Genomic DNA, 22,567 nt, shown 5'->3' with positions numbered 1-22,567 from the left:
CCCTATGATCTTTCTGACTCTTTGCAGGGCCTTTCTTCCTCTCTGACTGTGTGAGTCTGGGCTGAGGCTCCGCCCCCTCCAATCAGACTCAACCCCCTCCAGCTGGGATGTCTCTGTGTTGCCATGACAACCAGCTGATTAGCTCACCTGGCCGTGGAGGAGAAGTCAGTTCTCCTCAACAGAGACACAGACAGAGACAGAGAGAGAGTCCAGTTCTCTGTTTCTTCTGCTTCAACATGAAAACTGCTGCTTCCTTCATCCTCATCAGGTGAGTTCCCTTTACCTGTCCTAACAACAACACGTTGCCCAGGTAACAACAACACGCCATCCACGCCACTAACACTAGTGAAGGAGAAACTGCAGCTTCCTGAAGCAGTGAATCAACATGAAGCAGTTAAATGGTTCAACACGGCGCCACCTGCTGGTCGACCTTCACCACAGCAAGAAAACCATGAACTGAGCTGTTTAACTATCAAGGCAGATTTATGACTGTTCTTTCTGTTACACTTGGGTTAATGTGATAACATGTTGTATGTAGGCTGATACAGATATGCAACATGGATAGAAATACAAAAAATATATTGACAAAACACAAAAATGTGGAATAAAATTGTGAAATGCTTGTGTCTGGACTGTTGTGACAATTGTGCAAAATGCTGGTGAGAGGGAAGGGCTTTTGATTTTGATTTAATAATAAGATCATTTGAGTTTTGCTTCAGTCTGTTTCTGTTCTTGTGACTGTAGCTGTGGTTTGTACTGATCTATACGCACTCTCTCTGGTTGTTAATCAATGAAACTATCACAACAACGCAGCAACAACTCTCCTGTCAAACAAAGTGTAGAGTGACTTGGTTACACTCCGCCCTGAATTCAAATCCAGCGCTACACGCCGTCGATACGGTCGATGTAATGAAGCTTCATTTAGGAAGTCAGGTGATTGTTGCCGTGGTGAAGCGAGGCATCGACTCATCTTATCACTGGGAAAAGCGACAACCAGACTCTGCAGTCCATGTACGAGCAAACTGTTTTTAGACCCAGAGGATGGTGAACGACCCCTCCTAGATCCTTCACTCAGAGTTTGACCTCTGACCCTCAGGTCGACGATACACAGTCCCTCGCTGTAAACTCAACCCTTTTAACAATTCTTTTATCCCAACTTCTATCACATTTCTTAACGAGTCTGTGCAATAATTCTTATAGTGCTGTTACCATGGTGAATTGATGAGGTGTATGTATGTGCTATGTTGTGGGATGTGTGCAATATGTGTTATGTTGTGGGATGTGTGTAATGCTGTTGGATTAATATGGCTGAGGTGTATTGGTCTTTTTGTCATTGTGGCCGTTAAGGCATTTATGGAGCAGCTACAGAGTCCAAGACAAATTTCCCTGAAGGGACAATAAAGTTTATCGTATCGTATCGTATCGTATCGTATGGTATCGTATCGTAAATCTTATTGCGATACTTCTGCTTTGAGAGATGGGTACTGTGTTGAACCTGTGTCTGCTTCCAGCTGAACATCTCTAACCACCGTGTTTCTGTCTCAGACTCGTGGCCGTCGGCTGCTGGCTCGTCACCTCCGCCGCCACCGCCACACCACCGGCTGCAGCTCAGCTCGGTGCAGCGGCGCCGCTAGAGGCCGGTGGCGTCCGCTGGGAGTGTCGGGACCGGTACCTGTGGATCCAGGTGGCGTCGCTGCAGACGCCGAGCTTCGAGGCCGTAGGTGGGAAAAAGGTTGAACAAACTGCAACAGAATCAAACTCAACTGGTTTTGTATCCTCAACATGTCCTGAGTGAAGAAGAATCCCATCAGGGGAAAGTTTAGGAAAAGACCCAAATATATCCCATTCATACGTGAATAGGGTAACATTTTTAACCTTTAGATATCACCATGGAAATTACTGAGTTGATTACTTACATTAAGACAAACAAAAAGTGTATTACAAGTTTTTTTAAATTCTTTGTCAACATGAGCAAACGGGGCTTAATCTAATTACATATGGCTAATTTGCATACATACATACAACACCAAAACAAGCATCAGAAGATAAATGTCTGGAGCTCCCTGACCTCAGCAGCGTAACCTCCTTAAGAAAGGAGCATGATGTCATTCCTGCTCCACTAAGGTGGTGGCGGCCATCTTGAAAAATTGCATCGATCTTGAAATTTCAAGTGGTTTCTTGTTGAGTGACCGATGGAGTCAACTCATCCCAATTTTCATGCTGGTACCACCACAGCACCTTCATATATACATGCAGTCAAAACGGTGGAATTTATGCAAATTTATGCAAGTTTTCTCATATTAACAAAGAATTTTGTCTTAATGTCAGTAATCAACTCAGTCATTTTAATGGAGATATCTAAAGGTTATTAGACTGTAACTATTCACGTGAGAAAAATAATGAAAAGGCGTATGAATGGGCTATATTTGGGTCTTTTTCTAAACTTTCCCCTAATGGGATTCTTCAGGGCTTTTTTCCCTCATTCAGGACATGTTGAGGAAACAAAACCAGTTGAGTTTGATTCTGTTGAAATTTGTTCAAGGTTGACCTCCATTTTGGCTCATAATGACTGGACTAGCTCTGTAGCGCTGCTCGCTGCTCGGTGCTGTAGCGTTAGCGTTGATGCTGTGACTCTGTGATGCAGATGGAAGTGGCGTCCATCCCATCAGCGAGCAGCTGGCCTCACGCTGCGGTTACACCATCAGCTCCTTCAGGACGGACGGCTTCACCACCTTCAGAGCCTCGTACTACTCCTGCTACACCCTCAACCAGGTAACACATCTCACACCTAACACACCTGACCACCGCTAACAGAGCTAACAGAGCTAACAGAGCTAACAGAGCCTCGTACTACTCCTGCTACACCCTCAACCAGGTAACACACCTTCACCTAACCACCTAACACACCTGACCACCGCTAACAGAGCTAACAGAGCTAACCCTAACCCAACCAGGTAACACATCTCACACCTAACCACCTAACACACCTGACCACCGCTAACAGAGCTAACAGAGCTAACCTACACCACAGAGCTAACAGCGCTACCAGAGCTAACAGAGCCTCGTACTACTCCTGCTACACCCTCAACCAGGTAACACATCACCTAACCACCTAACCACCGCCACAGAGCTAACTGAGCTAACTGAGCTAACAGAGCTAACTGAGCTAACAGAGCTAACAGAGCTAACAGAGCCTCGTACTACTCCTGCTACACCATCAACCAGGTAACACATCACCTCACACCTAACCACCGCCACAGAGCTACCAGGGCTACCAGAGCTAACAGAGCTAACCCTAACCCAACCAGGTAACACACCTGACCACCTAACCACAGAGCTAACAGAGCTAACAGAGCTAACCTTTACCCAACCAGGTAACACCACAGAGCTAACCAGAGGTGGGAGAAAGTCCCTATGTTGCAAGTCCAAGTAGAGTCTCAAGTCTTTGCTCTCAAGTCCAAGTAGAGTCTCAAGTCTTAGACATCAGGTCCAAGTAGAGTCTCAAGTCTTTGGCATCAAGTCCAAGTAGAGTCTCAAGTCTTTGGCATCAAGTCCAAGTAGAGTCTCAGGTCTTTGGCATCAAGTCTAAGTAGAGTCCAAGTCTTTTTTTGATTTGATCAAGCAAGTCTTAAGTCATCAAAATCGGGTCTCGAGTCCAAGTCAAGTCTCAAGTCCCGAGTCCAAGTCCCCACCTCTGGAGCTAACAGAGCTAACGGAGCTAACAGAGCTAACGGAGCTAACAGAGCTAACAGAGCTAACAGAGCTAACGGAGCTAACAGAGCTAACGGAGCTAACAGAGCTAACAGCTAACCCTGACCCTGCTGCTCTTCTCACGTTGTTGTTCTGCAGGATGACGAGGTTTTCACCTTCAGCTTTAACGTCATCGTGACCGACAGCGGCGATGGCGGTGGGTGGACCAGCCGACCGGTCTCGGCCGTCTGCTCCGGTCTGGTCTGGACTCACAGAGAAGTCGTCTGTGAGGAGGACTACATGGAGGTCAGGATGGGGGGGGGGGGGTGGGTCTACACCCTGTGAAACCTCATCAACCTGTTGTTAACCTGGTGTTGTGGTGTGGATCAGGTGAACGTGGACAGAGCGTCTCCGTGTGGCGGCCGGGGACAGATGTGGCAGACGGCCTGGACTCAGGTGAGGTCGAAGGTCACGCCTACATGATGTCAGTGTTTCTAGGAGTAGTAGCCCTATCCTCAGATGGAGCAGGTGATGCTGTGATGTGAGCGGCTGGTTCTAAAGACATGATGGTGTTTGGTTTGTTTTGGTTTGGTTTGATTGGTTTGATTTGATTTGATTTGGTTGGTTTGGTTTGGTTGGTTGGTTTGGTTTGGTTGGTTGGTTTGGTTTGGTTTGGTTTGGTTTGGTTGGTTTGGTTTGGTTTGGTTGGGTTTAGTTGAGTTTGGTTTGGTTGGTTTGACTTGTTTTGGTTGGATTGGGTTGGGTTGGTTTGGTTTGGTTTTGGTTTGGTTTGGTTCAGGCTCAGATGACGGCGAGCTCGTCGTGGCGGCTGCTGTTCCTGCAGAGCGATGGACGTGTGTCCTCTATGTCCGTCAGCGAGGCCGAGACTCACGGCTACAGTCTGACGGCCTCGGCCCAGAGGCTGGTGCTGCGCTGCCACTACAGACCGCCACACGCCACGGTCGTCACGGTAGGTCGCCACGTTACACCTGTTCTAACTGTTCTAACTGTTCATTCACACTGCACAGTTAAAGGGACAACGAGGAGTTTTGTAAAAGCGAAGTGTTTCCACTACATTTATGAGCCTCCGCACCGTGAAATTCTTTGACCGGTGCAAGACAGACTCATGTTTTCATTCATCAAGAATTAAAGTCAGAGGTTGGAAGACGATCACATACCGTCGTAGTTCCCACCATAAACGGAGATTCATACGGCGGCGTTATTCTCATGACTCGCCACGAAACCGAAAGTAAAGAAACGCTGGTCGGCTCGCCCAGCATTTCCACCACCACTAATAATAACAAAATAACCATAGAGACAAAACCATAGATTTATCTAAAATGGACCATTAACAAGTGGTAACGGAGATTCATCCACATTAATATCAGACTTTTTTATTGCCGCAGAATTTTTGGTTCTGCCGATGGAGAAACTCCTGGTTGTCCCTTTAAGTCTCTGGTTGCCAGTAAAATGTGTGTGTAGTGACAGTGAGGTTGTGTCAGGTGGAAGGCGTTCCCGTGGAGCTGCTCCGGGTGTCTCTGTCCTTCGGGAACCGGCTGAAGCTGGTGATGATGGACATGTCCATGGCCTGCACACTCAGTACGTTGTTGTCTAGTGTTGTCTATTGTCTAACTGTGTCTGTTTATGCCTCATCGTTATATAATATCTTGTATTCTGTGTATTTTATTATTTTTATGTTATGTGTAGGGACTACAGATGGAAACTAGCTGGGAGATAAATCTGGTGCAACCATCTTTTCATTATTTCTTTTAAATGATTAATGTAATTGCACATTGTCCCTTATTAAACTAATAAACTAAACTAAACTTCTCCACGGTGACGGCCACAGACCATCAGTCCTGTTGGAGCGGTCACCGTGCTGACGATGTCTCTCTCCTTGTTCCAGATTCAGGTTCCTTTGACGGCGCCTGGCTGGGATGGGACGTTCCCATGGTGATGACTCCTCTGGTCGAGGAGGCGACGGCGTTTCACAGTCAGAGCGTCAGAGTGGGCGTGGACGGCGTGATGCTGGACGAAGCCGCCGCCGCCTCCAGAGGGATCAGTCTGCTCCGACGAGGAGGACTGGTCCAGATCAGAGTTCCTCTGGGGGCGCCGGGCGGATACCGCAAGGTACAGGCATCACAGGTGGAATAGAGAGCCGAAGAGGAAGCAGGAAGTAACATCGCCATGGGAACTCAACTCGGAAAAAGTCTCCATGTGAGTGAACGGGAGTCCAAGTTTTATTTCGTGATCTGATTGAATGGGCTCTATGCACAGCTCCACTACTTCCTGAACTTAATGCTGCTCCTTCATTTCCTGTCTTACATTATTGGACCAACTGATTAATCCAGGTGTGTCTGAGTAGTCACAATGGTCAGACACACCTGGATTAATCAGTTTGTCCAATAATGTAAGACAGGAAATGAAGGAGCAGCATTAAGTTCAGGAAGTAGTGCAGCTGTGCATAGAGCCCATTGTGCCATGAGAAAAAACTCTGCTGGTTTCTCTTCATGAAACGTGGTGTTTTAAACAGGTAGAGGACAGAGAGTTTTATCATCACACCGTTCACTCACATGGAGACTTTTTCAGAGTTGAGTTCCCATGGCGACGTTACTTCCTGCTTCTGCTTAGGCTCTCTATATGAGGGTTAGGGTCAGATGACGTCATGAAATGAGCCTAACCTCCTCCTTCCTGCAGAGTCTGGTAGAAAACAACGTGTACAAGGAGCGGTACGTCATCTCTCTGCTGTATGAACACGTCTTCTCTCTGCTGCACCACGACGGCAGCAGCTTCAGCACCACACACAGGATGCTCCGAGTCCTGGACACGCCGCCGCTCTGCCGCCCGCCTTTCAGCCTGGACCGTGAGTCTCTTCACTGATTGGTTAACAATGATAAGAGCTAGTTAAACATGTTGGGGTTTTAAGGGTGGAGTCCTCGGAGCGGCCAAGTGTCCCACAGATTCTTAAAGATGGAGAGGGGCGTCCTTGCTGATGATGATGTCTTCAAAAGGACAAATGTCTCATCTGCCGGTGCTTGTATCAGAATCTTTATTGTGCTATCTGGACCTGTTGTTTCCTCCCGTAGAGACCGTTGCCGACGACGACCAGCAGCTGTTCAGCGTCTACCTGGGGAACGTTCCCAGCGACGTCACGGTAGAGGAAGTGTGGATCAACCGGAGGCGGCTGACGATGGCTGAAGGAGGGGCCAGCATCGCTCCGGTCGCCCACGGTAACGGCAGTCGAGGCTTGGAGCTGCGGCTGCCCTTCAGGGACTCCACCGTCCACTCCAAGGTCAGAGGTCACGCTGTTGTCTCTCTGTTGTGTTTCCATCCACCTTTTTTATTCGCATTTTCAAAAATTGTGAATAAATACTTGAATGGAAACGCCAGAAATTTGAAAAAAGGCAGTAGCTAAATGCGCATAAAAGTTTTTATGCTTTGGGGGGGTGGATTTGCCAGCGTATCGATTAAATGAAAATGCGACTTGTTGTGATGGAAACAGATGATGTGAATTGAGGCAGAGTTTGTGGGTGAAGCTGCTGGACTTCACCCAGCGACGCCCCGGTGTCCCAGCTCTCCTCTCTGCACCGCAACACAAACGCTCCGTAACCTGCAATCTTCTGTTTATGACGGTTAAGACTACACAATCACACGTCGTAACATCGTATATGTTATGTAATGTAATGTTTTCCACCGCTACATTTATTGATGTTTCACCGGCTTCGTATGTAAACAGATGCACATGGAGGAGAGGAGCGTCACCAGAACAGACTGTCACAGTTCTACTGTCTTTCTGTGTAAATATCTCATGTTACAACATGAAAACCTGCAGCTTATATTCAAGTGCGGCCCATATGTACAGTATTTTCTTTTAACATGTAGCTGGTGCAGCTTATACAGGTGCGTCTATAGTCCGGAAAGTAGTAAATTGTCCATGATGTTGAGTGTCAGCTGAGTGTCAACTGTTGGATACATTCACGCTCTCTTATGACGTAATCTCACGGCGCTCCACTCCTCCTAATCGCAAAACACTAATGAATGGAAACGGGCATCAATTCGCATAATTTGCTTTTTGCGCATTTTCGCAAAATCCGCTCTTAAATTTGATCCATTTGGATGGAAACCCAGTTAGTGTTGTTTCTTCTGTCTACTCGGAGGACAGCGCATGTCACTGGAGCTCATGATGGCATCTGAAGTGTTTGACTGCAGTCTGTCTTAGACCCAATCCCAATTCTCCCCCTTAGCCCTTCCCCTTAATTTTGCGTGTTCATGTGAGGGGTAATGGTGTCCCAATTCTACTTCTGGTCAAGAGCTAGGGCTAAAGGGAAGGGCTACGTAGCCCTAGAAATCAAGATTATCTGGGAGGGGTACAACGGATTTCCCATAATATGCCTCGTTTTACATTATACGTTAACATTAAGCTAGCGGACTTTATGCTTAGTTGTGCTGTGTGCGTTTTGAACGTTGTTTCAAACTATGTGGGTTTGATTGAACATCTTTGATGATTAAATACATATTGCAGCTTACTATGTTTTATCAACGATATTCAATAAATGGAAAGATCCTCCATGAGCGGCTGCTCCAATGATATGAAATGGTTTCACTTCCTGTCTCTCTAAGTGGGCGTGGCCAACCGTCAGTTTCACTTCCTGTCTCTCTAAGTGGGCGTGGCCAACCGTCACCACCTCGTCTGTGAACGTGTGTGTGGATTTATACAATTTGTAGGTAGATGAAAGTGAGATATTTATATTTTCTTATGATAACATTAAATCTTTACACTACTAACAGTCATATTTAGCATGACAAAAATAATTTAAATCATTTTCACGGGAGTTCGCGGCCGTTTGTTTGACGTTGCCTAGGAGATCTGTGCCAAATCTGGCGAGAGTGTGTCGTAGAGACAGAGACAGGTCTGGAACAAAGTGGATTTTCTCCTGATGTGTCCGTCTGAAAGTTGTCCATTTTGGTGTCAAACTGTTCAGAAGAGATGTGGCTTGTGGAAAATGAGTCCAAAATTTGCTTCAGTGACCGTGGGGAGAAAGACCCGACCATAATCGGTGTTCACATTAAATTGTCCCATAGGAATCAATACACTCCAAACTGCCTCTGGTCTCTCTAAAGGGGCGTGGCCGAGCAGAAGCCTAGTGACATCATACAGGAAGCTGACTCGTCATGAAAGGTCTTGGTTTATAAACCGTCTTTGGTTTTATGTCTGGCATTTTTACAGTAGGCTAATGATTAGCCGCTAATCTTCATGATGACGTAACGGCAGTTGAGTGGCGTCTCGTTTGTTTGAATGTTTTCACCCCTTCCCCACCGAGGTCCAAGGGGAAGGGGTAGATGAAGGGGAAGGGTTAAGGGGAAGGGGTAGATGAAGGGGTAGGGTTAAGGGGGGAAGGGCTAAGGGGGAGAATTGGGATTGGGCCTTAGACTCTGTGCTCTCCTACAGTACCTGGGTGGAGGCGTGGTGCAGCACTCTGTGGATATAAACTTCACTTTGACCCTCGAGCCCCAGAGAGACTCCTACTACCACCACACAGTCGTCACAGCACAAGTCTTCAACACGTGTAAGAACTGTTTCCTGCTCTTTGTTTAGAAGCAACTTCCTCCTCTCATTCAGAATCCAGCTGGTAAACCAGCAGAGAGCTGGTGTGACGTGTCCACTACTGCAAAAACTCTACATCTCTCCAAGAATATTTGTCTTATTTCTTGTCAAAATGTCTCAAAACTAATCTCTTTCCACTTAAAATAAGACTCATCACCTAAAAATGAACTTGTTTTTAGATCATTTTCACTTGTTTCAAACTAATTTTCACTTGAAATAAGTAGAAAAATCTGCCAGTGAAAGCAAGTTTTTTGTGTTTGTAATAAGAAAGAAAAACTTGCTCCACTATCAGATTTTTCTACTTATTTCAAGTGAAAATCTGCTTGAAAAAATGTAAAAGTGTCTAAAAACAAGCTGCTTTTTATGTGATGAGTCTTATTTTATGTATAATTAGATTTATTTTGACTAGAAATAAGACAGATATTCTTGGTAGATTTAGAGTTTTTGCAGTGCTGTCTCCCAGTTCCTCCAGAGATCACGGCTCGCTGCTCAGACGGAGGAATCTCCTTCAGCTGGCTGCAGTCGCCTCAGACCCACAGACTCTGGGAGCTGTACGTCGACCAGGAGCCTCTGACGGCTCAGCTGGCATCCCAGAGAGGCTACCGTCTTCACCATGACAACCAGAAGACCAGCCTACAGGTGCCGCTGTTCTCCATCGGCTACATCTTTGAAGTAAGTCCAAGCAGCACATCGGTCCATCAACTCTTCCCAGAGAGAGAGACGTGTGGATTAACGATGCAGCTCCACTGACTTGATTATTTTCCAGTGGCATCAGCCTGAACGTCGTGTCTCTGTGATCGCAGCTCAACTACATCTGGTTAAAACTGAATCTCTCACAATTTGAGGCCAGTTTGGCATCAATGGGACTAAACAAGTAGCTGTGCACATCTCAGTGTGTTGGACATTTTACAGATTTAAAGTGATAGTTCACTCAAAATCTAAATTTCCCTCATGATCTCCTCCCCCTCATGTGGACTAAGGGCTGGGAGAAGTTTCAGAGTCCTCCGTGGCTTCTCTGAGTTACAGGGGGTCTCGGCGTAGCAGTGCATGTCCATATGACGGTTGAGAACGGAGCTCACTTTTCTTGGTCCAAAAAGACACACCAAAAAACATCCAGATACCTCCATGCTGCTCGTCTGTAATGTCCCTCTGGTATTGAAGCCCCGACATGAGAAATTGTTCTGAAAAAATTAAATAGCGCAAAGATTTGGACGGACCAGGAAGAGAAGCTTCCGCTGCAAACAAGCTTGAAACATAGACTTATTAAATTTATTTCTGAACAATTTCTCATGTCGGGGCTTCAATACAAGAGGGACATTACAGACGAGCAGCATGGAGGTATCTGGATGTTTTTTGGTGTGTCTTTTTGTTATGAAGACAGTTGGTATCCATTAGCAACCGTCATATGGACATGCACTGCTACGCCGAGACCCCCTGTAACTCAGAGAAGCCACGGAGGACTCTGAAACTTCTCCCAGCCCTTAGTCCACATGAGGGGGGGGAGATGATGAGTGGAACTATCCCTTTAAGGCTTCTAAGAATCTGACATTAAAGCGCTGCAGCCTCATCAACTCTCTGTGTCCAGGGGATCAACCTGTCCACTTTCTATGGGACATTTAAACTTGTCCTGAGAGACAGAACGACCCTGGAGGTCCAGACCTCCACGTCCAAACGCTGCCTCTTCACCACACCAGACATGACGGGTAACTGACCTAAAGGTGCATTCTGATCTAAACGTATGAAGTGGTGACTCGTCTCTGACTCTGACTCGGCTCCATCTGCACCAGTCTGTTCTGCAGACGGGACGGTTACCGTGGTAACGACGCCCGCGGCCGCCCGGCCCTCGGTGCATCCGGACAGAACCAGTCTACTGGACCGAAGCTGCAGACCCAAACACACCGACCGAGCCAGGGTCCTGTTTGAGTTCAGGGTCGATTCCTGTGGGACACGAGCTACGGTACGACTGGTAGAAATACTATGTAATACAGTAGAAATACTAGATACTACAGTAGAAATACTATATACTACAGTATAAATACTGGGGAAGCTGGAAAACTAACAGGAACTCATCTAAAACAAGTAGTTGATTACTTTGTTTAAAGGGACAACCAGGAGTTTGTATTTGGTTATAAAAAGTCTGATATTAATGTGGATGAATCTCCGTTACCACTTGTTAATGGTCCATTTTAGATAAATCTATGGTTTTGTCTCTATGGTTATTTTGTTATTATTAGTGGTGGTGGAAATGCTGGGCGAGCCGACCAGCGTTTCTTTACTTTCGGTTTCGTGGCGAGTCATGAGAATAACGCCGCCGTATGAATCTCCGTTTATGGTGGGAACTACGACGGTATGTGATCGTCTTCCAACCTCTGACTTTAATTCTTGATGAATGAAAACATGAGTCTGTCTTGCACCGGTCAAAGAATTTCACGGTGCGGAGGCTCATAAATGTAGTGGAAACACTTTGCTTTAACAAAACTCCTGGTTGTCCCTTTAAATAGTAGCCTATTTAATTTTAAGCAAAAATACCAAATGTCATTGATTGCAGCTTCTGAGATGTTTTTAGTTTAGTCTGACAGCAAACAAAGGTTTTTCACTGACGGTCTGACGTTTTGTAGACTGGGTTGATAGAAATGTGTTTAGCTGACTAAGCAGAAGACGAGGTAAACAGAGTTCTGGGTTTAGATGCTGCGTGTATGGTCCATTTATAAAACGTAAAGGTGAAATCCTGCGATCTGATTGGTTGTTAACCGTGGTATATTGAGCAGTTACCACGGCTACTATTCTAAAGCCTTATCACAGCGTAGGCTATCACTCCGCCTCAGGCACGTATGACTGGTATGAATGGAAGTTGTTGTCATGTATCCATGACAACGGACTGTTGCAGTCCGTAGCAACAGACAGCCGATGTTTTTAGGATGTTAAAAATGTAGTAAAGTAGTGTAATTGACATGTTGAAGGTGAACTTTGACCTCCAGAGGGTTAACAATGGTAGAGGGGACTGAGCAGTGACAGAGCTACTTGGAGCTAACGTCTGGACAGCTGGAACAGAAAACTACATGTCCTCTTTCATATTGTCATTATTGGTAACCGTTTTATAAAAGCTATATATCCCTCCAGTCCTCCAGGTGGTCTATGCTCATTCTACCACTCTGAGGGGCTAAAGGCTAATGCTAAGCTAACAGTGGTCTCTGCTCATTCTACCACTCTGAGGGGGAACAACGCCTCTTAGTGTGGTAGAATGAGCAGAGACCACCTGGAGGGATATATTGCTTAAGCATGTAAAGGTAAAAGCAGCATGCAGCAGGTGTGTAAGTGCAGCAGCAGGTGTGTAACTGCAGCAGCAGGTGTGTAACTGCAGCAGCAGGTGTGTAACTGCAGCAGCAGGTGTGTAACTGCAGCAGCAGGTGTGTAACTGCAGCAGCAGGTGTGTAACTGCAGCAGCAGGTGTGTAAGTGCAGCAGCAGGTGTGTAACTGCAGCAGCAGGTGTGTAACTGCAGCAGCAGGTGTGTAAGTGCAGCAGCAGGTGTGTAACTGCAGCAGCAGGTGTGTAACTGCAGCAGCAGGTGTGTAAGTGCAGCAGCAGGTGTGTAACTGCAGCAGCAGGTGTGTAACTGCAGCAGCAGGTGTGTAAGTGCAGCTCTGCTTCAGCAGGTTGGAGAGTCCTACGTGGTTTATGAGAACCAGATTCTCTACGACAGACGGCTGGTAGCAGACGGACCGACCTTCATCACCAGAGAATCTCCCTTCAAGTAAGAAAAACACCACAAACCACCAGACCTCAGACTGATTAAACTAAACTAAACCTCAGACTGATAAAACTAAACTAAACCTCAGACTGATTAAACTAAACTAAACCTCGGACTGATTAAACTAAACTAAACCTCAGACTGATTAAACTAAACTAAACCTCAGACTGATTAAACTAAACTAAACTAAACCTCGGACTGATAAAACTAAACTAAACCTCGGACTGATTAAACTAAACTAAACCTCGGACTGATTAAACTAAACTAAACCTCAGACTGATTAAACTAAACTAAACCTCGGACTGATAAAACTAAACTAAACTAAACCTCAGACTGATTAAACTAAACTAAACCTCGGACTGATTAAACTAAACTAAACCTCAGACTGATTAAACTAAACTAAACCTCGGACTGATAAAACTAAACTAAACTAAACCTCAGACTGATTAAACTAAACTAAACTAAACCTCGGACTGATTAAACTAAACTAAACCTCAGACTGATAAAACTAAACTAAACTAAACCTCGGACTGATTAAACTAAACTAAACCTCAGACTGATTAAACTAAACTAAACCTCAGACTGATTAAACTAAACTAAACTAAACCTCAGACTGATTAAACTAAACTAAACTAAACCTCAGACTGATAAAACTAAACTAAACTAAACCTCAGACTGATAAAACTAAACTAAACTAAACCTCAGACTGATTAAACTAAACTAAACCTCGGACTGATAAAACTAAACTAAACTAAACCTCAGACTGATAAAACTAAACTAAACTAAACCTCAGACTGATTAAACTAAACTAAACCTCAGACTGATTAAACTAAACTAAACTAAACCTCAGACTGATTAAACTAAACTAAACTAAACCTCAGACTGATTAAACTAAACTAAACTAAACCTCAGACTGATTAAACTAAACTAAACTAAACCTCAGACTGATTAAACTAAACTAAACCTCGGACTGATTAAACTAAACTAAACCTCAGACTGATTAAACTAAACTAAACCTCAGACTGATAAAACTAAACTAAACTAAACCTCAGACTGATTAAACTAAACTAAACTAAACCTCGGACTGATTAAACTAAACTAAACCTCAGACTGATAAAACTAAACTAAACTAAACCTCGGACTGATTAAACTAAACTAAACCTCAGACTGATTAAACTAAACTAAACCTCAGACTGATTAAACTAAACTAAACTAAACCTCAGACTGATTAAACTAAACTAAACTAAACCTCAGACTGATAAAACTAAACTAAACTAAACCTCAGACTGATAAAACTAAACTAAACTAAACCTCAGACTGATTAAACTAAACTAAACCTCGGACTGATAAAACTAAACTAAACTAAACCTCAGACTGATAAAACTAAACTAAACTAAACCTCAGACTGATTAAACTAAACTAAACCTCAGACTGATTAAACTAAACTAAACTAAACCTCAGACTGATTAAACTAAACTAAACTAAACCTCAGACTGATTAAACTAAACTAAACTAAACCTCAGACTGATTAAACTAAACTAAACTAAACCTCAGACTGATTAAACTAAACTAAACCTCGGACTGATTAAACTAAACTAAACCTCAGACTGATTAAACTAAACTAAACCTCAGACTGATTAAACTAAACTAAACTAAACCTCGGACTGCTGCATGGTCTGGTAGAACTGGACCAGTATATAGAAACACATATTGATGACTGAATGTGTGTGTTCCTCTACCAGACTGACGGTGAGGTGCTTCTATCCTCTGACTGGCATCAACAGACTTTCTGCTGACAGGATCTCCAGATCAGAGACTCCAGGGTTCAGTCTGGTCAAAGTCTCTGAGAGAGATGAAGGTTCGACGCTGACTCGTTTATAATCTGAATGATGTGTTGTTTTAAAATTCTGCTATTGAAACAAGTTTCTTTTCCTGCAGATTCAGTAAACGACGTCCCTGCTGGTGACTGTTTCCATCAAGTTACTGGAGATACCATCAGTACCATCAACCCTAACCCTATCAGTACCATCAGTACTCCAGTTAACCCCGTCCTCTCAGCTCAGTCTGGTATCTGGTCTGGGATCAGACCTGGAATCAGACCTGGAATCAGACCTGGAATCAGACCTGGAATCAGACCTGGAATCAGACCTGGAATCAGACCTGGAATCAGAAGCTTCATCACAACATCTGGAGGTGAACACAGTCCTGTCTCCTCCTCTCAGGACCTCCACACTAACACAACTCTCAGTCTTTCTGCTGGTTCTCATCAAGCTGCTGGTGGCCACCCGGTCCCTCAGCAGGTCTCCTCCTCCTCCTCCTCCTCCTCCTCCTCCTCCTCCTCCTCCTCCTCCTCCTCCTCCTCCTCTGGCCGTGGCTCAGCCCACACAGACCAACCTATGTCTATGTTTCCTGTGAGCTCTGACCAGACAGCAGACCAACAGTTAAATCTCATGTCTGTCCCTGATCAGACAGACAGCAGCACTGACCTGTCAGACCTGTCAGACCTCGACACACCAGGTCTGGATCGAGGCGGTCGTTCAGCACCGAGCGGTGACATCACTGCCTCGGTGCTGGACCGGTCCAGCAGGACTGGACCTCTGGATGAGGAACAGCTGGATGAGGAACAGCTGGAGAGCAGCTGGAGGGGAACTGGTCTAGATGGTTTAGATGTCCAGTTCTCTGGTCTGGGGTTGAACCAGTCGATGGGTCAAAAGGAAACAGCTGCTCTGAGTCCAGACCTGCAGAGTCCTACAGCTGGTCTGGGTCTAGATGACGACCAGGACCAGGACCAGGACCACAGTTCAAACACCAGACGGGACCATCTGCCAGAGAAACCGGGTCTCCAGACACTGGAGCAGCTGGACCGGTCTGATCCGGTTCCACAGCAGCAGCTGGACCGGTCTGATCCGGTTCCACAGCAGCAGCTGGACCGGTCTGATCCGGTTCCACAGCAGCAGCTGGACCGGTCTGATCCGGTTCCACAGCAGCAGCTGGACCGGTCTGAGTCTGATCCGGGACGTAGAGGACGTAGAGGACCAGAGCGTCTAGGAAACGTCCCTCAGTCAACAGGTAGAGACCAGAGTCTCCACATTAAAAGCAGATATTCTGTGTGGTGTTTAAAGGGATAGTTCACCCAAAATTGAAGTTTTCCTCATCATTATCTCCTCCCCCTCATGTGGACTAAGGGCTGGGAGAAGTTTCAGAGTCCTCCGTGGCTTCTCTGAGTTACAGGGGGTCTCGGCGTAGCAGTGCATGTCCATATGACGGTTGCTAATGGATACCAACTGTCTTCATAACAAAAAGACACACCAAAAAACATCCAGATACCTCCATGCTGCTCGTCTGTAATGTCTGTCTTGTATTGAAGCCCCGATATGAGAAACTGTTCAGAAAAAAAAAAAAAGGGAAGAGGAGCTTCAAGAAGCTTCCGCTACAAAACAAGCTTAAAATATAGACTTATTTAATTTTTTTCGGGACAATTTCTCATGTCGGGGCTTCAATACCAGAGGGACATTACATACGAGCAGCATGGAGGTATTTGGATGTTTTTTGGTGTGTCTTTTTGTTACGAAGACAGTTGGTATCCATTAGCAACCGTCATATGGACATGCACTGCTACGCCGAGACCCCCTGTAACTCAGAGAAGCCACGGAGGACTCTGAAACTTCTCCCAGCCCTTAGTCCACATGAGGGGGAGGAGATCATGATGAGGGAAACTTCAATTTTGGGTGAGCTATCCCTTTAACTGAACCCTACTGCCGCCAGGTGAATCTCAGCAGGTCAAAGTCAGAGCTGGTCCCGGTGGTTCAGGTCCACGGAGCAGCAGCAGCAGCAGCAGCAGTGTGTTTGGGTCCAGTGTTCACCGAGGTAACACACCAGACTAACATCTAACTGAAACCAACTTCAGCTGAGTGAGAAACTGAGTCGACTGGTTCAGACCTGTTCTCAGAAACCTTTTAAAGGGATAGTTCAACATTCAGTCAAACTGGCCCATTGCCATAACCCCTATAGTCATAGCAGTAGGTTCGTTACCTTTAATTGTCGGTGCAAGCTGTTTTTAGAACGGCGGAGCAGAGCCGTGAGCTGCTCAGAGCTACGCTACGGAGGCTCATTATGGGATTTCTTGGTTTCCCTCATCAAACTCATCAAATACACAATCCAACAACTCCACAACGCTCTGGTGGACAAGTTGTGAGCTGCACATTCACCACGCTATGAGATAATAACACAACGTTACCACACAGAGTTGTTGTAGAGGGAAATTCATGCAAAACCACTGATGCACGTTGCCTTCAGGGACAGTTTTTCATCAACAGTCTCTGTATTTCCCCCCCAATTTGACAAAATGTTGGACTATCCCTTTAAACTGTTAGGACTATTTTACAGAAGAAAGAACGTCTTCATATGTGAATGACTGACAGGAACTCCTGCAGTAAAACGTTGAGTTAAAGGGCTGTTCCGTCCAAGCTGCTTCATAAAGCTTAGTAAACATTAACTCACCGATGGAAAAGGGACTAAAACATCTAGATAAATGTTGTAGTGAAAGACCTGATGATATTTACATGTAACTGCTGTTTGTTTGTCTCTAGGTAACGGGATCAGCCAATGACAAACAGCCTCTGTCTGTCTGCAGTTTGACTCAATAAAGGTTCAGTCCGTCAGTCCTTTACGCTGGTTGATGGTTGATGTTTGATGTGCTCCTCTACATATCACACCTTTTATCGTTTTAATTCATGTCCTGAATGAAGAGATTAGATGATGTAAACAGCTCAGAGTGCATCACATGGAGCTGATCGTGGGTTCAACTCCCTCCCGGCCCTTTGCTGCATCGTCCTCTAACCTTCCTGTCTCACTCTTCTGTCTGAATAAAAGAACAACAGCCAAAAATATCTCTATAACACTTTCCTTCTGGTTTCTGAGCTCCGACCGGGAACAAGACAAAACAAGACATTCCTGCTGCTCAGTCAGTACGTTTACATGACACTTGAAAAAAACGAATTATTGCCTTAATCCGACTAGAACTGGACAACTGAAGTGCAGGTAAACACCTTAGTCCGACTGAAATCAGAGTTGAGAACTCCCATTAAGACACCCAGATAATGTGATTGGAGTTAGATTTTCTCCGTCATGTAAACACCTTAGTCGGAGTAGAACTGGACAATTCATGTGTTCATGCTGCACAACAGTAGAGACGGCACCAAGTGGAGCAGAGAAGCCGCCTGAACCGGCAAAGTAAAGAAAAAAACCCAACGTCAGCGCCGATTCAATGCATTTCACACAGCGCCACCAGCAGGAAGAAGCCTGTATCCTGTTCTCAGGGCGCATCCAGCCCAGACTGACCCGTCTGGTCGGGAACTGTTGAGAATTTATTATTAAGCTACTAAGTTGTTTATATTCAGTTTTTTAGGAGGCAACAGAGAAGTCAACAGGACAGGCGGCGTATTAACCTGCTGAAACAACAGGTGACACCATGAGGGGGCGATGGACCCGTCAGTTATTCGGTTTCTCAGTTGCAGGTAAACTGAGACAAGGACAGAAGTCCGACTTGACGCCAAAATGGAGTTTTGGCCGAGCTGGATGAAGCTCTGCATGTAAACGTACTGAGTGTTTCAGTCTGGGGAGGGTCAGGGTAACCTAGGGTAACTAGGGTGGTAACTATGGTAACCAGGGTGGTAACCATGGTAACATGTCTCACCGTCAGCTGACACAAACTGCCCCACAGCAGACGACACCCCTCCGCTGCCCTCTACGAACTGGACCTCTGAGACGATGATGTTGTCCTCCAGCACCGAGCCACAGCCGGTGCAGACGGCGCTGCCCCGGGCCTGGTCCACGTCGATGTCCCCCCCCCCACACGTCCTGCAGCGCCGCACCACGCTCATGGTGCTGGGGCAGATACACCTGCAGAGAGGAGGGGGGGGGGGGACGGGGGGTAAAACCATCAGACATCTTCTATTTATACACAACAATGACAGTTTATAATGTTTCCATGTGTGGAGCAGGATGGAGAAAACTTTGTCCTGCCCCTTTAATCCTCACCAGTCTGCCACATCACTAACAAACACCAGGACCAAACTTTGTCCTGCCCCTTTAATCCTCACCAGTCTGCCACATCACTAACAAACACCAGGACCAAACTTTGTCCTGCCCCTTTAATCCTCACCAGTCTGCCACATCACTAACAAACACCAGGACCAAACTTTGTCCTGCCCTTTAATCCTCACCAGTCTGCCACATCACTAACAAACACCAGGACCAAACTTTGTCCTGCCCCTTTAATCCTCACCAGTCTGCCACATCACTAACAAACACCAGGACCAAACTTTGTCCTGCCCCTTTAATCCTCACCAGTCTGCCACATCACTAACAAACACCAGGACCAAACTTTGTCCTGCCCCTTTAATCCTCACCAGTCTGCCACATCACTAACAAACACCAGGACCAAACTTTGTCCTGCCCCTTTAATCCTCACCAGTCTGCCACATCACTAACAAACACCAGGACCAAACTTTGTCCTGCCCCTTTAATCCTCACCAGTCTGCCACATCACTAACAAACACCAGGACCAAACTTTGTCCTGCCCCTTTAATCCTCACCAGTCTGCCACATCACTAACAAACACCAGGACCAAACTTTGTCCTGCCCCTTTAATCCTCACCAGTCTGCCACATCACTAACAAACACCAGGACCAAACTTTGTCCTGCCCCTTTAATCCTCACCAGTCTGCCACATCACTAACAAACACCAGGACCAAACTAACAACAACTACACCTGTAGCCACTAAGATGTTGTGCTACTTGCACCATGATCATGCTGCCTGTCTGTGATGTCTGTCTGCATCCCATAATATGTAGTACAGGATGTGCTGATGTGGCCTGTTGTGTGATTACTGGGATGTTTCTATGTGCTGTCTCTGCATGACTGTACCGATGCCGACCTGCTCTATCCCTAGTGATGCTTTTTAATCATTGTGTTGTATTGTTGTTGTTGTTGTTGTTGTTGTTGTTGTTGTTGTTGTTGTTGGGACTACAGCAGGATATTAGCCTGCTGGCTAAAGCTAAAGCTAAAGCCCTTTTTACTGTATCTGATGCAGCTGATTAACTGGGACTGTCCACAACAATAAAACAATAAAGTAAAGTTGTTGTTGTTGTTGTGATGAACAGCTGGAGGTGCGTTGGGTCACGCAGCCTGTGAGCCGCGGCGGGCGGAGACAAGAGAGAGTTCCTTTATAACCAGTTAACTGTCCTGTAATCACCACCATGTATCCTATTACCTTCTAACAGATGTATCCTATTACTTTATAACCAGTTAACTGTCCTGTAATAACCACCATGTATCCTATTACCTTCTAATAGATGTATCCTATTACTTTATAACCAGTTAACTGTCCTGTAATCACCACCATGTATCCTATTACTTTATAACAGATGTATCCTATTACTTTATAACCAGTTAACTGTCCTGTAATCACCACCATGTATCCTATTACTTTATAACAGATGTATCCTATTACTTTATAACCAGTTAACTGTCCTGTAATCACCACCATGTATCCTATTACCTTCTAATAGATGTATCCTATTACTTTATAACCAGTTAACTGTCCTGTAATCACCACCATGTATCCTATTACTTTATAACAGATGTATCCTATTACTTTATAACCAGTTAACTGTCCTGTAATCACCACCATGTATCCTATTACTTTATAACAGATGTATCCTATTACTTTATAACCAGTTAACTGTCCTGTAATCACCACCATGTATCCTATTACCCTCTAACAGATGTATCCTATTACTTTATAACCAGTTAACTGTCCTGTAATCACCACCATGTATCCTATTACCTTCTAATAGATGTATCCTATTACTTTATAACCAGTTAACTGTCCTGTAATCACCACCATGTATCCTATTACTTTATAACAGATGTATCCTATTACTTTATAACCAGTTAACTGTCCTGTAATCACCACCATGTATCCTATTACTTTATAACAGATGTATCCTATTACTTTATAACCAGTTACCTGTCCTGTAATCACCACCATGTATCCTATTACTTTATAACAGATGTATCCTATTACTTTATAACCAGTTAACTGTCCTGTAATCACCACCATGTATCCTATTACCCTCTAACAGATGTATCCTATTACTTTATAACCAGTTAACTGTCCTGTAATCACCACCATGTATCCTATTACTTTATAACAGATGTATCCTATTACTTTATAACCAGTTAACTGTCCTGTAATCACCACCATGTATCCTATTACCCTCTAACAGATGTATCCTATTACTTTATAACCAGTTAACTGTCCTGTAATCACCACCATGTATCCTATTACTTTATAACAGATGTATCCTATTACCTTCTAACAGATGTATCCTATTACTTTATAACAGATGTATCCTATTACCTTCTAACAGATGTATCCTATTACTTTATAACCAGTTACCTGTCCTGTAATCACCACCGTGTATCCTATTACCTTCTAACAGATGTATCCTATTACTTTATAACCAGTTAACTGTCCTGTAATCACCACCATGTATCCTATTACTTTATAACAGATGTATCCTATTACCTTCTAACAGATGTATCCTATTACTTTATAACCAGTTACCTGTCCTGTAATCACCACCGTGTATCCTATTACCTTCTAACAGATGTATCCTATTACTTTATAACCAGTTAACTGTCCTGTAATAACCACCATGTATCCTATTACCTTCTAACAGATGTATCCTATTACTTTATAACCAGTTACCTGTCCTGTAATAACCACCATGTATCCTATTACCTTCTAACAGATGTATCCTATTACTTTATAACCAGTTAACTGTCCTGTAATCACCACCATGTATCCTATTACCTTCTAACAGATGTATCCTATTACTTTATAACCAGTTAACTGTCCTGTAATCACCACCATGTATCCTATTACCCTCTAACAGATGTATCCTATTACTTTATAACCAGTTAACTGTCCTGTAATCACCACCATGTATCCTATTACCTTCTAACAGATGTATCCTATTACTTTATAACCAGTTAACTGTCCTGTAATCACCACCATGTATCCTATTACTTTATAACAGATGTATCCTATTACCTTCTAACAGATGTATCCTATTACTTTATAACAGATGCTGTGTTCAAGCAGCTCGGACTCACCGACAGTAGAAAACAATAGAAGCCCTTCTCCTCCTTCTCCTCCTTCTCCTTCTCCTCCTCCTTCTCCTCCTTCTCCTCCTTCTTCTCCGCGCGCGGCGGCGGTTAGAGACGCTGTGACGTCAGCCTCCCTCGGTCCAGGTAACGTTACGTTACCATGTAACGGAGCCAGAGACCGGGAACCAATCAGCTTATCGATCACCGATCAGGTTCTGATGAAACATCCATGTTGTTGTTGCTGCTCCGAGTTCAGTTGGTTGGTTTGTTTTCTTCCTGCTGCTGCTGCGGCGCGGCGTGGTGACGTCAGGGCGGCGTGGTGACGTCAGGGCGGCGTGGTGACG

The 22,567-nt window shown here is 44.9% G+C and overlaps 2 protein-coding genes across 2 annotated transcripts in view; one reads left to right on the top strand and one right to left on the bottom strand.

Moving 5' to 3' along the window:
- The window catches only part of LOC146961031 (transcription factor IIIB 90 kDa subunit-like), a 34,860-nt gene extending 12,615 nt beyond the window's left edge, over positions 1-22,245 (bottom strand). The window contains exons 1-2 of the mRNA XM_085771013.1: positions 22,230-22,245; positions 18,741-18,946 (exon numbers count right to left, since the gene is read on the bottom strand). Coding sequence (XP_085627139.1) covers positions 18,741-18,927 — 187 coding nt within the window. The 5' untranslated portion in view covers positions 18,928-18,946; positions 22,230-22,245. The remainder of the gene's footprint in view (positions 1-18,740; positions 18,947-22,229) is intronic.
- Positions 237-17,654, top strand: LOC146961032 (uncharacterized). Its single transcript, XM_085771604.1, has 19 exons — positions 237-268; positions 1,546-1,721; positions 2,645-2,772; positions 3,850-3,996; positions 4,081-4,146; positions 4,490-4,660; positions 5,193-5,289; positions 5,597-5,820; positions 6,388-6,553; positions 6,777-6,982; positions 9,140-9,257; positions 9,759-9,967; positions 10,881-10,998; positions 11,083-11,252; positions 12,951-13,048; positions 14,788-14,903; positions 14,984-15,345; positions 15,514-16,114; positions 17,635-17,654. Exons 1-19 carry the CDS (start codon positions 237-239, stop codon positions 17,652-17,654), a joined length of 3,225 nt encoding a protein of 1,074 aa, XP_085627730.1.
- Positions 22,246-22,567: the final 322 nt, after the last annotated feature.

This window comes from Trachurus japonicus, chromosome 24, assembly GCF_045865225.1.
Source record: "Trachurus japonicus isolate A0001 chromosome 24, Traja_1.0".
Taxonomy (NCBI): domain Eukaryota; kingdom Metazoa; phylum Chordata; class Actinopteri; order Carangiformes; family Carangidae; genus Trachurus; species Trachurus japonicus.
This window is presented reverse-complemented; position numbering and strand designations above follow the sequence as displayed.